The following is a 14,215-nucleotide window of genomic DNA, read 5'->3' as shown; positions in this document are numbered from 1 at the left end:
CCTCAGTCTCCAAAGTAGCTGGAACTACAGGTGTATGCCATTTCACTGAGTGAGTGTTGCTATTTCTTTTTTATATATATAGTTTTTTAGTTGTCCATGGACCTTTATTTTTATTTATTTGTATGTGATGATGAGAATCAAACCCAGTGCCTCACACATGCTAGGCAAGCACAGTACCACTGAGCCACAACGCCAGCCCAAGTGTTGCTTTTTCTAAACCTTGATATGAACCTGTGCTAACATTGGACAGTTGAAACCTGACAGTATCCGTGATGTTAGAATAAATTATATAGGAGAAGGCTGAGATTGTAGCCTAGTCGTAGAACACTTGCCTAGCATGCATAAGGCAATGGGTTTGATTCTTAGCACCACATATGAATAAATGAATAAAATAAAGGTCCATCAACAATTTAAAAAAAATTTTAAATTATATAGGAGATATTCACATTCAGTAGATCTGAGTGTATTATGTGGTAGACACTTGAGAGAGTACTATGTCTATGGTCTCTGTTCCCACAGAGTTTACCTTCCAGTAGGGTCAAAGATTTACAAACACAATTATACTACAAGACAATTCTATATAATAGCAGTATCTATGAAGTGCAATAGGTGCATAAACTAATTTTTCACAAAGAAAGAAGCATCTAGGGCTGGGGATGTGGCTCAAGCGGTAGCACGCTCGCGCGGTAGCACGCTCGCCTAGCATGCCTGAGGCCTGGGTTCGATCCTCAGCACCACATACAAACAAAGATGTTGTGTCCGCCGAAAACTAAAAAATAAATATTAAAAAAAAATTCTCTCTCTCTCTCTCTCTCTCTCTCTCTCTCTCTCTCTCTCTCTCTTTAAAAAAAAAAGAAAGAAAGAAGCATCTAACCTGAATCTTGGATAGATGGGAATTTGCAAGGTGAAGAAGCGGGTTTTTATAAATAATGACAGCAACACTTGAAAATGCTCTAGACTTAGGAGGACAAAATGTTTTCCTTTATAAGACATGACTATAGTGTTAGAGCAGAAAATAAGAGCAAGGGTATCTTCTTTTTAACTGGAATCTCAAAATGTCTCCTTACCCATAGCCCAAATGCCATCCTTTACCTTTGGCTATCTTTAAGTGGGGGAAGCGCACACGTGTTTTGACATTTGTTGAAAACTGACCTAAGTATTGGTATAATGGCTAGTTCATGAAGTCTCTATATGCAATGTATACAATTTGCTTTGTGAATTTAACAAGTTCCTTGTCTCTTATTTTACCTAAAAGATCAGGGGAAATATCTAACTGATCCTGCTCAGTAAACAATTATCATTTGATAGTTTCTCGTAACTTGTGGCCAGAAACCTTATATAACTATATCATTTGTTCAGCAGGAAGAAAAGAAGGAATGTTAGAAATAAAATATTCTGTCTTTTTTAATTTCTGGTATTGCATTCTCTGTATTCTAAAATTAATTCTCCACCCCTTTCTGAATCTTTCTGTTCATCTTTTATACCACCCCATTGGAAAAAAACATGAATAAATGTATTTCTATTTAACAGTATGAAACGGAATTCATCTTAGTTTTTCACACTAAGACAACATTTCAAACTACAAAGACAAGGATGTACAATCTCTGGGGTAGATTTCAGCCTTTGGAAGAGAAGCTTGAACTGAAGGAAAATTCATGAATACATTGGTTTTTTGTTTGTTTGTTTTTGTATTTTATTAGAGACAAGGTCTCACTGAGTTGCTTAGTGCCTTGCTAAGTTGCTGAGGCTGGTTTTAAACTTGTGATTCTCCTGCCTCAGCCTCTTGAGCCATTGGGATTACAGGCGTGCAACACTGCACTCAGCAAATATATTGTTTTTGACCTTATATTGTCATCTTATTTTGTAGCGAGAGAGATATTATCCATTTATCTGTGCTGTTTTTCTTTTATCTCCATTTGGCCTATATTCTGAGATAAATAATTCTCTGTTAGACTTACATGGAGCCATAGAGTTGACTTTTTATGAGCAAATGTTTTAAGCATGAGGTAACATAGTAGGAAGGAAACTAAACAACAAGCAGAAAAGCCTAAGTTCCATTCAAGTACTCAGTTTGCACTTAAACAGCTATTTATTCTTAGATATATTGCTTACTCAATAGGTGTTATTTCAATATTTATTTCTTTAACATAAAGGGTTTGAATGGGAAGATTTCAAAGTTCAAAAAATACATATAATGTGAATTAAAAAAATTTTTTTAGTTGTAGATGGACACAATATTTTTATTTATCTTTATATGGTGCTGAGGATTGAACCCAGTGCCTCATACTTGCAAGGCAAGCGCTCTATCACTGAGCTACAACCCAGCCCTAGCAGAATTTTTTTGAACAACAACAATTTCAAATGTCCTGTGACTTTATATCTGTAAGTTAAAAAAAAAAAAAAAATGTCTGAACTCCCAGTTTTTGAGACTCTTCACACCTGGAAGTAGTGTAGAAACTCTTTATTAAACCATGTAATTGGTGTAGAATTTGGAAAATATAGTCCTACTGTATTATGTGATTCTAAGATCTAAATTAACATCATATTTCACATCTACTATGTCACTTCTTTCTAAAGCTTCTTGACCACTTGAACATTTATTTGCTTTTTCTACCAATACTAAAGTATCTTCAAAATTATGTAATTATTTTTTTTCTAAAGTTCATATAAATTATGTCACGATGTCATTTGTTTAGAACAGCAGGATTGAATGCTTGCTGTGTATTGTACCCATGATAGAACTTTAAATACAGTACTAAGATGGAAGGGTACAAAAATGAAATAGTGGGGAAAAAAATTTTGTTAGAAAAGAATGGAAAATTATTTGTGAGATTTAGTTATAATTTTCCAGAGATTTGCCTTTATTTTCTCTGTGTTCCAGGTCTTGCCTGAAATATAGAAGTCCCTTTCTTCCCCTTTTTTTCTGATGCTGTCAGTGGTGTTGATCACCTCTGAGGAAGAAAAGCCCCTTCCCACTAAATATGGAGAACATTCAGCATCTCTTCTTGATTGTGAAAAGGGCAGTTTTTGGATGGATCATGAAATGCTTCTAAAGTAGACAAGAGTTAACTCTCTTAAATTTTTTATAAAATAAGCATGTTACTACCAAGGTAGCTTATCCAGTGGAATCAACTATGTAATGGAATCACATTATTTACACATTAAACTTTGTATAGAGATTCACTGTACAAAAAAAATCTAGAAAGTACTAGTAAGATAGAAAAAAACGTTAATTTAAGTAGCACATGTTCAACCTTCTTTTTCAGCTAAGTCCCAGAGCAAGTAAAATTTGAAATTATCAGTTCAAACTGGTAAAAGCTACAGAAATAATGTCAGAATGATTTTAAAAGATTTCCTAGTTATTGATAAAGGATGTTCAGGTAGGCAGGTGGGTGGGAAATTTGATATTTACAGAGGTTGTCAAAAGTTGTTGAGAAGCTACATTTAAGAATTAAAAGTATTGTGTTCAACTACAACTAAAAAAATATTAAAAAAAAAATTAGTGGAACTAGAGCTGGGGATGTAGCTCAGTGGTAGAGTGCTTGTCTAGCACTGGGTTCAGTCCCCAATAGCACAAAGAAAAAAGGAACAACAAGAACAACACTGACAAAAAAAGAATTAGAGGAACTAGCTGGGTATGGTTGCACATACCTGTAATCCTGGCTCCTTGGGAGGCTGAAGCAAGAGAATCACAAGATTAAGACCAGCTTCAGTAACTAAGTAGGAGCCTGTTTTTTTGTTTTTTAAGAAAAATAAATTTTTAATAAAATAAATAAAGCTTGGGATGTAGCTCAGTGATACAGTACTTGCCTAGAATGTGCAAAGTCCTAGGTTCAGTCTCTAGTACTGCAAGAAAAAAAAAAATGGAACTAGTCAGATATAGAAGCATGTACCTATAGTCCCAGCTGTTTGGGATGCTGAGGTAGGAGGATCACCTGAGTCCAAATTAGTCCCCTTTCTAATTTTAAAAAAGAACTAGAGGAACTGACAAAATCCCTTATAAAGAATGATATGATAGGGTCTGGGGTTGTGACTCAGTGGTAGAGCGCTTGCCTAGCACATGCAAGATGCTAGGTTCAATCCTCAGCACCATGTAAAAATAAATAAAGGTATTAAAAAATGATAAAAACAGGTCAAATTTTTTTCTATATTTTTTTATTGGTGCATTGTAATTACACATAATAGTGGAATATTTGTACATGCACATGGATATAACAATATAATTTCATCAGTATCATTCCCCAGTTTTTCCCCTTTCTCTACCTTCTTTTCTACCCCTGGTCTCTTCTGGTTTTCCTTCTGTTTTAATGAGACTCCTCCCCCTTTTTTGCCCTTTTTCCTCTAAAGCTTCCACATACAAAAAAAAATGCACAACCCTTGACTTAATGTTCTCAAGTTCTATTCATTTTCCTTCAGATAACATAGTTTCATTCTTTATGACTGAATATGTCATATGTGTGTGTATATATGTTTGTATATCACGTTTTTTAATCCATTCTCTACGGATGGGAACCTAGGCTGGTTCTATAGTTTTTTGTTGTTGTTGTTGTTTTGCTGTTGTGAATTGAGCTGCTGTAAACATGGGTATGCATGTATCACTATAGTATGCTGACTTCAGTTCTTTAGGATAAATACTGAGGGGTGGTGTAGCTGGGTCATATGGTGGTTCCGTTTCTAGTCTTTTGAGGAACCTCCGTACTAATTTCCATAGTGGTTATATAATTTACAGTCCCACCAACAGTGTAAAAGTGTTCCTTTTCCCCTACAACTTGTCTAGCATTTATTATTTTTTGTGTTCTTGATGACTAACATTCTAACTGGAGTGAGTTGAACTCTCAGTATAGTTTTGATTTGCATTTCCATAATTGCAGAAGATATTGAAGATTTTTTTTCATGTATTTATTGGCCATTTGTATTTCTTCTTTTGAGTTGTTTCTGTTTGGTTTATTTACCCATTTATTGATTGAGTTATTTGGGTTTTGGTGTTAAGTTTTTTGAGTTCTTTATATAATATATACTAGGTATTAATCCTCTATCAGAAGAATTTCTTCTTTCCTTTGCTGTGTTGAAGTTTTTTAATTTGATACCATCACATTTATTAATTCTCAGTATTATTTTCTGAGCTTTAGGAGTCCTATTGAGAAAGACATTGACTATGCCTATATGTTGAGTATTGATCCTACATTTTTTTTCTAGCAGTTGCAAAGTCTTTGCTAAGTTGCTAAGGTTTTGTTGTTGTTTTGTTTTGTTTAATTTTTTTTTTAGTTGTTGATAGTCATTCATTCATTCATTCATTCATTTATATGCGGTACTGAGAATCAAACCTAGTGCCTCACTTGTGCCAGGCAAGTGCGCTACCAATGAGCCACAGCTACAGCCCTAAGTTGCTAATAAGCTTTTGATCCATTTTGATTTGGCCTTTGTTCAGAGTGAGAGAGGGTAATCTAGTCTCATTCTTCTACATATGGATAACTAGTTTTCCCAGCATCATTTATTTAAAAGACTATCTTTTATCCAGTGTATACTTTTGGCACCTTTGTCAAAAATTCAGTGACTGTTTCTCTGTAGGTTTTTCCCTGTGTCTTCTATTCTGTTTCATTAGTCTGTGTGTCTTGTTTTATGCCAGTACCATACTATTATATGTAGTATAATTTGAAGTTGAGTATTATGATGCCTCCAGCCTTGCTTTTCTTTTCCCTTAGAATTGCTTTGGCTATTTTGAATCTTATTATTCTTCCAAATGAATTTTTCTAGTTCTGTAAAGAATATGATTGGTATTTTGATGGGTATTGCATTGCATTGAATCTATCACTTTTGATAACATGGCCATTTTAACATTGTTAGTTCTCCCTGTCTGTGAACATGGGAAGTCTTTCCGTCTCCTAGTGTTGTCTTTAACATCTTTCTTCAGTGTTCTATAATTTTTTATTGTAGAGGTCTTTTCCTTGGTTAGATTTATTCCAAGATTTTCATTTCTCCCATCCCCACTTTTCTTTTTTCTTTTTAGCTATTGTGAATTAGATTTTCTTATAATAATAATGAATCTGTTATTATTATATAGGAAAGCTATTGATTTTGTGTCCTGACAAGTGGAAATTTTTGTAAATTTACTAAGCATTCGAAAGAGTGAAATATCTAGTTGATTAAATTTTAGAGTGTTATTTTTTTTTGTGAGTTTTCAGTAGTTATTTACCATATGCTGTCTCCCCTTTACAGTCTGTCTCCAAAGTAAGATACTGTCTCACCAAGTGGTAATTGCACATAATGTGTTTGATAATGTAAATTGAGTAAGGTAAAGGGTTTCATTAACAAGCCAGTTTTTGGTTGATAATTTTTTTTTAATGGTAGTATGAACTTTCTTCTCATAGAAGTCTGAATTGGAAATCTAGATGCTATAATAAAATGACTATTTCTTGACCATACTAGCAACTTGTATCATCCACATCATTGTACTTTATTGCTAGGGTCTTTCTTCATTCGTGTTCACTATAGCTAATCACTACCTTGAGATTGCATACCTGCTAAGTAAAAAAAATCAGAACTGGATAAAATGCTTTTTTAAAAGATATTGTTTTAGTTGTACCTAGCATGTGAAATACATTTTTCCTGTGGTCATGCAGGTGAACATGATTAAAGATGATGGGACAGTTATTCATTTCAACAATCCCAAAGTCCAAGCTTCCCTGTCTGCCAATACCTTCGCAATTACTGGTCATGCAGAAGCCAAACCAATCACAGAAATGCTTCCTGGAATATTAAGTCAGCTTGGTGCTGACAGCTTAACAAGCCTTAGAAAGTTAGCTGAACAGTTCCCACGGCAAGGTAGGTATTTCAGTTTACTTCTTTCACTCTCTACCTTAATTAAGGAACCTAATAATATAAATGGTGTCCCATCCTCAACTGAGAGGATTTGCCTCAGTATGTAATTATTTTACCTTTTATAACATCATTTGTATGCTTCATAAAAGTTTGATTTTGTTTCTTTAATAATCAATGTAATATGTTATATAGAATATTCAGACAGTGTTGTTGATTGCAATATGGTAACCATAAATTCTGTATTTCTAAGGTAATCTAGAGTTCAAATGTGTCTTGTTGCCCCCTAAAATCAAAGGGCTCTGTAATTTGTATACATACTATGTAGATAGAAACTTACTTTCTAGTAAGTTTTTGGAAGAAATCTTGACTATTAATTTTTATTTTGAGAATATGGCCACTGTGACTGACTGTAATTTATGTTTATTCATATCTGAATTATTCCATTTGAATATAAATTTTATCTTTGCTGCATATAAATGTTGCCAACTGTATTGAGAGTATATCTAATTGTTAGTTTTATTGAGTTTAATGTTACTTAAGCAAAAAAAAAATTTTTTTTCCCTCCAGTACTGGGGATTGAACCCCTGCATACCCCCCAGCCCCTGCCCTAGCCCTCTAGCACTGAGCTTCATCACTAGCCCTTTTTATTTTTTTATTTTTAGACAGGGTCTCACTAAGTTGCTGAGAATACCCTCAAAGTTGCAGTCTTTCTATGTCAGCTTTCTGAGTTGCTTGAATTATGGGCATGCACCACCACACCTAGCATGAATGGATTTTAATCCATTAATGGATTAAGATATATATAAAATCTTTTTCTGAGCAACTATGTGAAATTTAGACTTGAAAAAAAAAAGGATAAATATTACAAGTGTTTTATAAAGGTCTTTGTTCTTAATAACTAATATTAAAATAAACTTTTTATAGTGTTGGACAGTAAAGCACCAAAACCGGAAGACATTGATGAAGAGGATGATGATGTTCCAGGTAAGTGAAATTTCTTTGGACTTAAGACATGTAGCATCCTGTTTATCTATTTCACTGACAAGATGACTTTCAAAATTTTATTTATTGTGATGTCTGAATTTAAATTGGTCAGAATGATGTGAATAGATTAGTGAAAAAGAATAAAAGCACTCTCTTGTAGAACTTAGAAATTGTCACACAAAGCTCTGCTAACTGAATTTATTAAATTGAAATCACTGTGATTATAAATCTGCATAGTTAATGTGGTAATTATAATTGACATATGAAAACACTACTCACCTTAGTAGTTTTGCTAAGACAAAAAAATATATATATATCCTTAAGATTACTGTTTTAAGCAGATAAACGAATCATTATTAGTGAAATGTTCATTTCTGCCTGTTCTATGTTTTCAAACTAATTATAGTTGCAGCAATTTTATTTAGCTTAGAATTCCCCCGCCTTGACTCACTTTTGTTGTTGTTTTTTCCAGATCTCGTAGAAAATTTTGATGAAGCATCAAAGAATGAAGCTAACTAAAATTTTTTTGGCATTTTGAAGCTGGCATGGACTAGATTTAACAAATCAGCTATGTGGTTCCAAAGTTTTACAGACACAGAGAACATCACCTGTTACTAGTTCAGTAATATAAATATTTTGTATATTAATAATGCTGTTTCTTCAGCATTTTTCGGTCATTTGATTTTGCATTTTGCACTTCTTCCCAGGATCTATTCTTTTGGTCAAATATGAAGTATTGGTGCAGTTTAAGGGTGTTTTGGTTTTTACTTCTTGGTTTTTTGTTTTGTTTTTTGGGGGGGTATTTTTGGTGTATGTATGTATTATGTATGCGTGTGGGTATGTGTGTATACAGTGGAGAAGAAATTGGAAAACAGTTCTATTTATCCTCTTCCTTCCCCCAGTAGAAATAAAACAAATCTTTACATTCGTTACCCTTTTTTTTTCTAATTATGCACAGAATTAATGTAAAGTGAATTCTTTGATTTCAGATCTGAAGAGAGTTGGAGATTTGGTTTTAACTTGCTTGGTAAACGATCATATTTTTCATATATTTATCTGGGTTTAAAATGTTTTTGAGATTTTTTTTTTGCCACCAGCTTCATGCTGGAATAATACTGCATATCTTTGGTGCAACTGCCTTAGATTCACTTACCTAGTCAGACCCAGAAGAATTTCTTTTACCAGCTTTCTTTATAACTGCTTTTTTCCCCCCTCTCCTTTTGCTCTTTAAATGGTCTGTTCGACCTTTGGTAATACTCTTCCTCATCTTGTACCTAGCTTGAGAAGGAGGTTCTCCATGTAGAGTTGAGTGCCTAATCCCTCTTTTTCTAAGGTTTTGTTCCCTCATCTTAAGGAATAACAGCTCTATCTTCATCTTTTTATTCTCCCTCAAATTTACAGTTTGTTAGATTTCAAACTGGAATAGCCAGCATGTGCTTGCTAAATAATTTTTTACTGGCCTTGTCCTGAATCCTAACTGTTCTAATAGCAGGTGTGAGAAAGCTTTTTTTCAGTAAGGTTGAAATGGGAAAGTCCTTTTGAATGAGAAGAAAATAGGCCATGGACTTCATCCCCCAGCACAAATGGGCATTCTGAGATATGGTACAGGCCTGGGGAGGATTCCTTCAACCACTCTCCACTCTTGGCCTTGAACCTACCTCTGGGTTGGATCTTACTGTAGCTGCTCAGAACACCCTCCTGCATGCTTTGAATAATGCTTTGGGGGGAACACTGATAAAAACAGTAATTATTTATTTTTTTTTTACCTCCTTTCAGAGGACTTGGAGGTAAGTTGCATTCATTCGCTCAAGTTTCCCTCTTGCTGTCTGATAAAAGCTTGCATTTTGCATACCAGCATTTGATAGTCAATATTTTAAGATAAGATTTAGAAAATCTGTCATTTCCTGGCCCATCACCAAACTAACTACAGCTTATCCTTGCAGCATACCAATTTTTGTTTCAAGTTGGATATCTTTATTTGATATCTAAAGTGCAAGACCAACAATATATTGAGAGATCAGTAGACGCGAAGGCAAAGCTTTTGTGTTTTTTTTTTTTTAATCTGGACACCTCAATTTATTTTATAAATTTGTTCATTTTTTCCTGTTATGTTTTTATATAATATATGGACTTAACAAAATAAAATAACAGTACAAAGGAGGAGAATATTTCCTCTTGTGCCTCTGTTATTGTTGTCTACAGAATTTTCTTCTTTTGTATTTCTCTTCTACTCCCTACTCCCAAATGAAATGTACTCAAGTAGTGCTTGAAATAATGTCTCATCCATTGTTAGGTCAATAGTGATACATGATCTACAGAGTTGAGAATTCTGTTCCTCTTATATTGCCCCAAAGAGGCATGTTGTGGAGCAGAAAGAGTTAGGGGGATCACTTCAAGTAGTTAGGGAGATAAGAAGATAAGCCATAAAGCAAATGGAGATAGACATCTAGAAGTCAGGGGATTTGTGTTCTGTCCAGACTTGCATTAATTTTGTGACCTTGGACAGGTCACTGAAATACTCTGAAATTCATCAGTCAAATGAAATATTTCTAAATGTAAAGTTTCTTCTGCTTTTGCAGTTCTGTGAATCACTGAAAATTCTCTAGGAGGGAATCTGTTCAGAGATGTAGTCATCAGTACTTATAAAACTATACAATCTTCTTCCTCTTTTTTCATTTTGAAATTCTCAATGCCCAAAAATGTTTCTGCTTTCAGAGTATGTAGGCATAGTTGGCCAGGGATGTGGCCCAGTGATAGAACACTTGCCTAGCATGCGTGAGGCACTGGGTTCTGTCCCTGGCACCACATTAAAAATAAACAACAACAACAATATTGTAGGCACAGAACTTAAGAATAAAAGTATGGATGAAACTTTAGTAAATTTTAGGGTTCTTGGCATAAATATGATACACTTAGTAGGGAAATTGGCCTTAAATTTTTGGGTTAATTTAAGAAATATGTATGTAAAATTGATTCTTTATCTTAATTTTTATGGCTAGTCTTTAAGTTTTTTTGTAAAGCTCATGTATTTTAGGGAAGCTGAAAATGAATGGTTGATCCCTTATTTTTTTTTTTTTTTTAAAGAGAGAGAGGAGAGAGAGAGAGAATTTTTTTAATATCTATTTTTTTAGTTCTCGGCGGACACAACATCTTTGTTGGTATGTGGTGCTGAGGATTGAACCCGGGCCCCATGCATGCCAGGCGAGCGCGCTACCGCTTGAGCCACATCCCCAGCCCCGATCCCTTATTTTATCATTATTTTCCATATTAAGTATTGATCTTAAGAATACATCAAGTACTTCAATTTATTGTTAAGTAACTAATACTTTCAGAATTCTATTAAATTCATTTTAAGAAGCCTACCAGGTTTCTGTGAAAAACGTTTATGTAGGGTCCGATTTATTTCTTTATTTTAACTCCATGTTTAGACCTGAGTATGTTATAAACCCATAAGTAAGATATTATGCTGAGCACTATGATGCACGCCTGTAATCCCACCAGCTCTAGAGGGTGAGACAGGAGGATCACGAGCTCAAAGCCAGCCTCAACAACCTAGTGAGGTCCTCAGCAACTCAGTGAGACCCTGTCTCTAGAGATAATATTAAAAAAGGTCTGTAGATGTGGCTCAATGTTAAGTGCCTAAGTTCAACCCTTGGTACACCCCCAAATATATATATATATATATATAAGAAAGAAAATGGTATGGCAGGGAAAAGCATAGGTTTAAAGATAGAGATCAGCTTCACTACCTACCTATAGCCTCTTCAATAGGGCTACTGCAATGTACAACTCTTAAGAGCCATCATTCATACTATGTTCAGAGTAACATTTTCATATACTACAATATGAATAATGTGCAGCAGTGACCTTGCTCTTGAGCCTTAGTTTCCTTTGTAAAATGGTACCTAAGATTCAGAGTTGCTTGACTAAGGGGAAGACAAAAGATGATTAAAGTATGTTACCTTTAAGCTGTAACAAAAAGTTTTTTCCTGAAGCTTATGGCCATAGGCACAGCAAAGCTACATTCTCAGCCCAACCTGTATTGTTATGCCATGTAGAGTTTGCCTGGATTATTATAGTCTCCTTATTAGTCCTGTTTATGATTCACTCCTTCTCCCCTACACAGGAGCCCAGCTATCTAATTGATATCTGACCACATCATAGCCTTATATTTCCAACATTATATATAGTACAATATTAAGATTATTTTACATTATTTACACTTCTTCATCTAGATCATTAGCATCTTGGCAAATGTTGAGTCAAACAATTTTTATCCCCAGCATTCAGCATAGTGCCCAACATAGAGTCTACTCAAAATCATAATAACTAACACTGTTGACTACTTACTATTGATACAAAATTATTTAATTCTCAAACCCAGTGGGCAGATATTATTTTCCCAATTTTAAAAAGCGTCAGAAAAGGTTTAGGGAAGTTGCCAAAGGTTAGAACAACTATCTGTGGGATAACTAGGATTCTAATCTAAAGCCATCAAATTAGAGTCTAAATTCTTGGTATCTTCCCCCATTCTGTTCAACAACAACAACAACAAAATTTCTATAGTTGGGCTGGGGATGTGGCTCAAGCGGTAGCGCGCCCGCCTGGCATGCGTGCGGCCCGGGTTCGATCCTCAGCACCACATACAAACAAAGATGTTGTGTCCGCCAATAACTAATAAATAAATAAATATTTAAAAAAAAAAATTTCTATAGTTGTAGATAGATGGCATGCCTTCATTTTATTTGTTTATTTTTATGTGGTACTGAGGACTGAACCCAGTGCCTCACATGTACTAGGCAAGCGCTCTATAACTGAGCTACAGTCCCAGCCCCTTTTTTTAGTTTTTAATTTTTATTTATGCAGTGCTTGGAATCAAGCCCAGGGCCCTATGCATGCTGGGTAAGAGTTCTACCACTGAGCTACCCCCAGCCTAACGAATATGTATTGAAATAAAAATTATATGTACATAGCCTTTACTCAAACATCCTCATCGAATTAAATTGTCCACAGCTGGCTGTGGAGGTGGATACTGTAATCCCAGAACACTCCTGGATTTAATAAAGTTAAATATTTTATTAACTTTATAAAGTTAATAATTTGATTTTTTTTTTTTTTTTGGTATATCTTCAAGAGGATACCCACCCCCACAGGTACTGGGGATCAAACCTAGGGTCTCATGAATACCAAGTATGTGCTCTATTGCACAGGATTTTTGATGACAGTATTGGGAAAAAATCTTATAGTTTCCACGATTTTTTTGTAAAAATTTTCCATCTTTTAGGTATTCCTTGTCAAAAGTTCCATAAACTGGAACAAGTTAGTGATGAATTTGTCCAGAAGCCACAATTTTTCTGTATTTAAAAATCAAAGTACTCTCACAAAAACTCTTAGACTAGTAAATTCAACCAAGTTACTGATACAAAATCAATCTGTAAAAATCAGTTGCACAGGGCTGGGGATATAGTTCAGTTGGTAGAGTGCTTGCCTTGCATGTACAAGGCCCTGGGTTCAATCCCCGGCACCACACACACACACACCAAAAAAAAAAAAAAAAAAAAAAAAGTTGCACTTCTTATATGCTAACAATAAACAATCCAAATAGGAAACAATTCCATTTATAGTAGCATCAAAATAAATAAAATATATAGAAATAACCAAGGAGGCAAAAGACTTGTACACTGAAGATTACACAACATTGCTGAAAATAAAGTCAGATAAATGAAATGACATCTGTGTTCATGGATTGGAAAACTTAATAGTGTTAATTTGTCAATACTACCCATGATTTACAGATTCAAAGCAACTATCAAAATTCCAATGATGTTTTTTGCATAAATAGAAAAAAACACCCCAAAATTAAGATGGAATCTCAAGAGAACCAGAATAGCCAAAATAGTTGAAAAAGAACAAAGCTGGGAGGGCACATTTCTTGATTTCAGAACTTATTACTTAATTCAAAGCAGCAGCAATCAAAACAACATGGCACTTGCATAGTGACATGTAGCAAGATGAAATAACAAAGAACCCAGAAATAAACCCTCACATATGTGGTCAAATGATTTTTAACAGCAATGCCATAACAATGCAATAGGTTAGATAGTCTTTTCCCAGTATCTATATTGGGAAATTACTGGGAAAACTGAATAGCCACATGCAAAAGGATGAAGTCATATTGTTTACTTAAACCAACACATAATTAAATGGATCAAAGACCTAAATGTAAGAGCTTAAACCTAAGTCTTGGAAGAAAACAAGAAAGCTTCATGACTTGAATTTAGGAATGAATGCTTGAATACTATACCAAAAGTACAGGCAACAACAAAAAAGATAAACTGGATTATACCAAAATTAAAATTTTGTACCTCAAAGAACACTATCGGAGGACGGAGGACAGATGGCACATACCTGT

General features: G+C 34.4%; 1 protein-coding gene across 3 annotated transcripts in view; it reads left to right on the top strand.

Annotated features, from left to right (window-relative positions):
* BTF3L4 (basic transcription factor 3 like 4) overlaps positions 1-9,971 on the top strand; it is a 28,717-nt gene extending 18,746 nt beyond the window's left edge. For all 3 annotated transcript variants that reach the window (XM_081306442.1, XM_081306443.1, XM_081306444.1), the window contains 3 exons: positions 6,621-6,822; positions 7,744-7,803; positions 8,276-9,971. In XM_081306442.1, the coding sequence (XP_081162568.1) occupies positions 6,627-6,822; positions 7,744-7,803; positions 8,276-8,322 (303 nt within the window). In that variant the 5' untranslated portion in view covers positions 6,621-6,626 and the 3' untranslated portion in view covers positions 8,323-9,971. The remainder of the gene's footprint in view (positions 1-6,620; positions 6,823-7,743; positions 7,804-8,275) is intronic.
* The last annotated feature ends 4,244 nt before the right edge of the window (positions 9,972-14,215 follow it).

Source organism: Spermophilus citellus (genome assembly GCF_964194105.1).
Source record: "Spermophilus citellus genome assembly, chromosome: 9".
NCBI lineage: Eukaryota > Metazoa > Chordata > Mammalia > Rodentia > Sciuridae > Spermophilus > Spermophilus citellus.
This window is presented reverse-complemented; position numbering and strand designations above follow the sequence as displayed.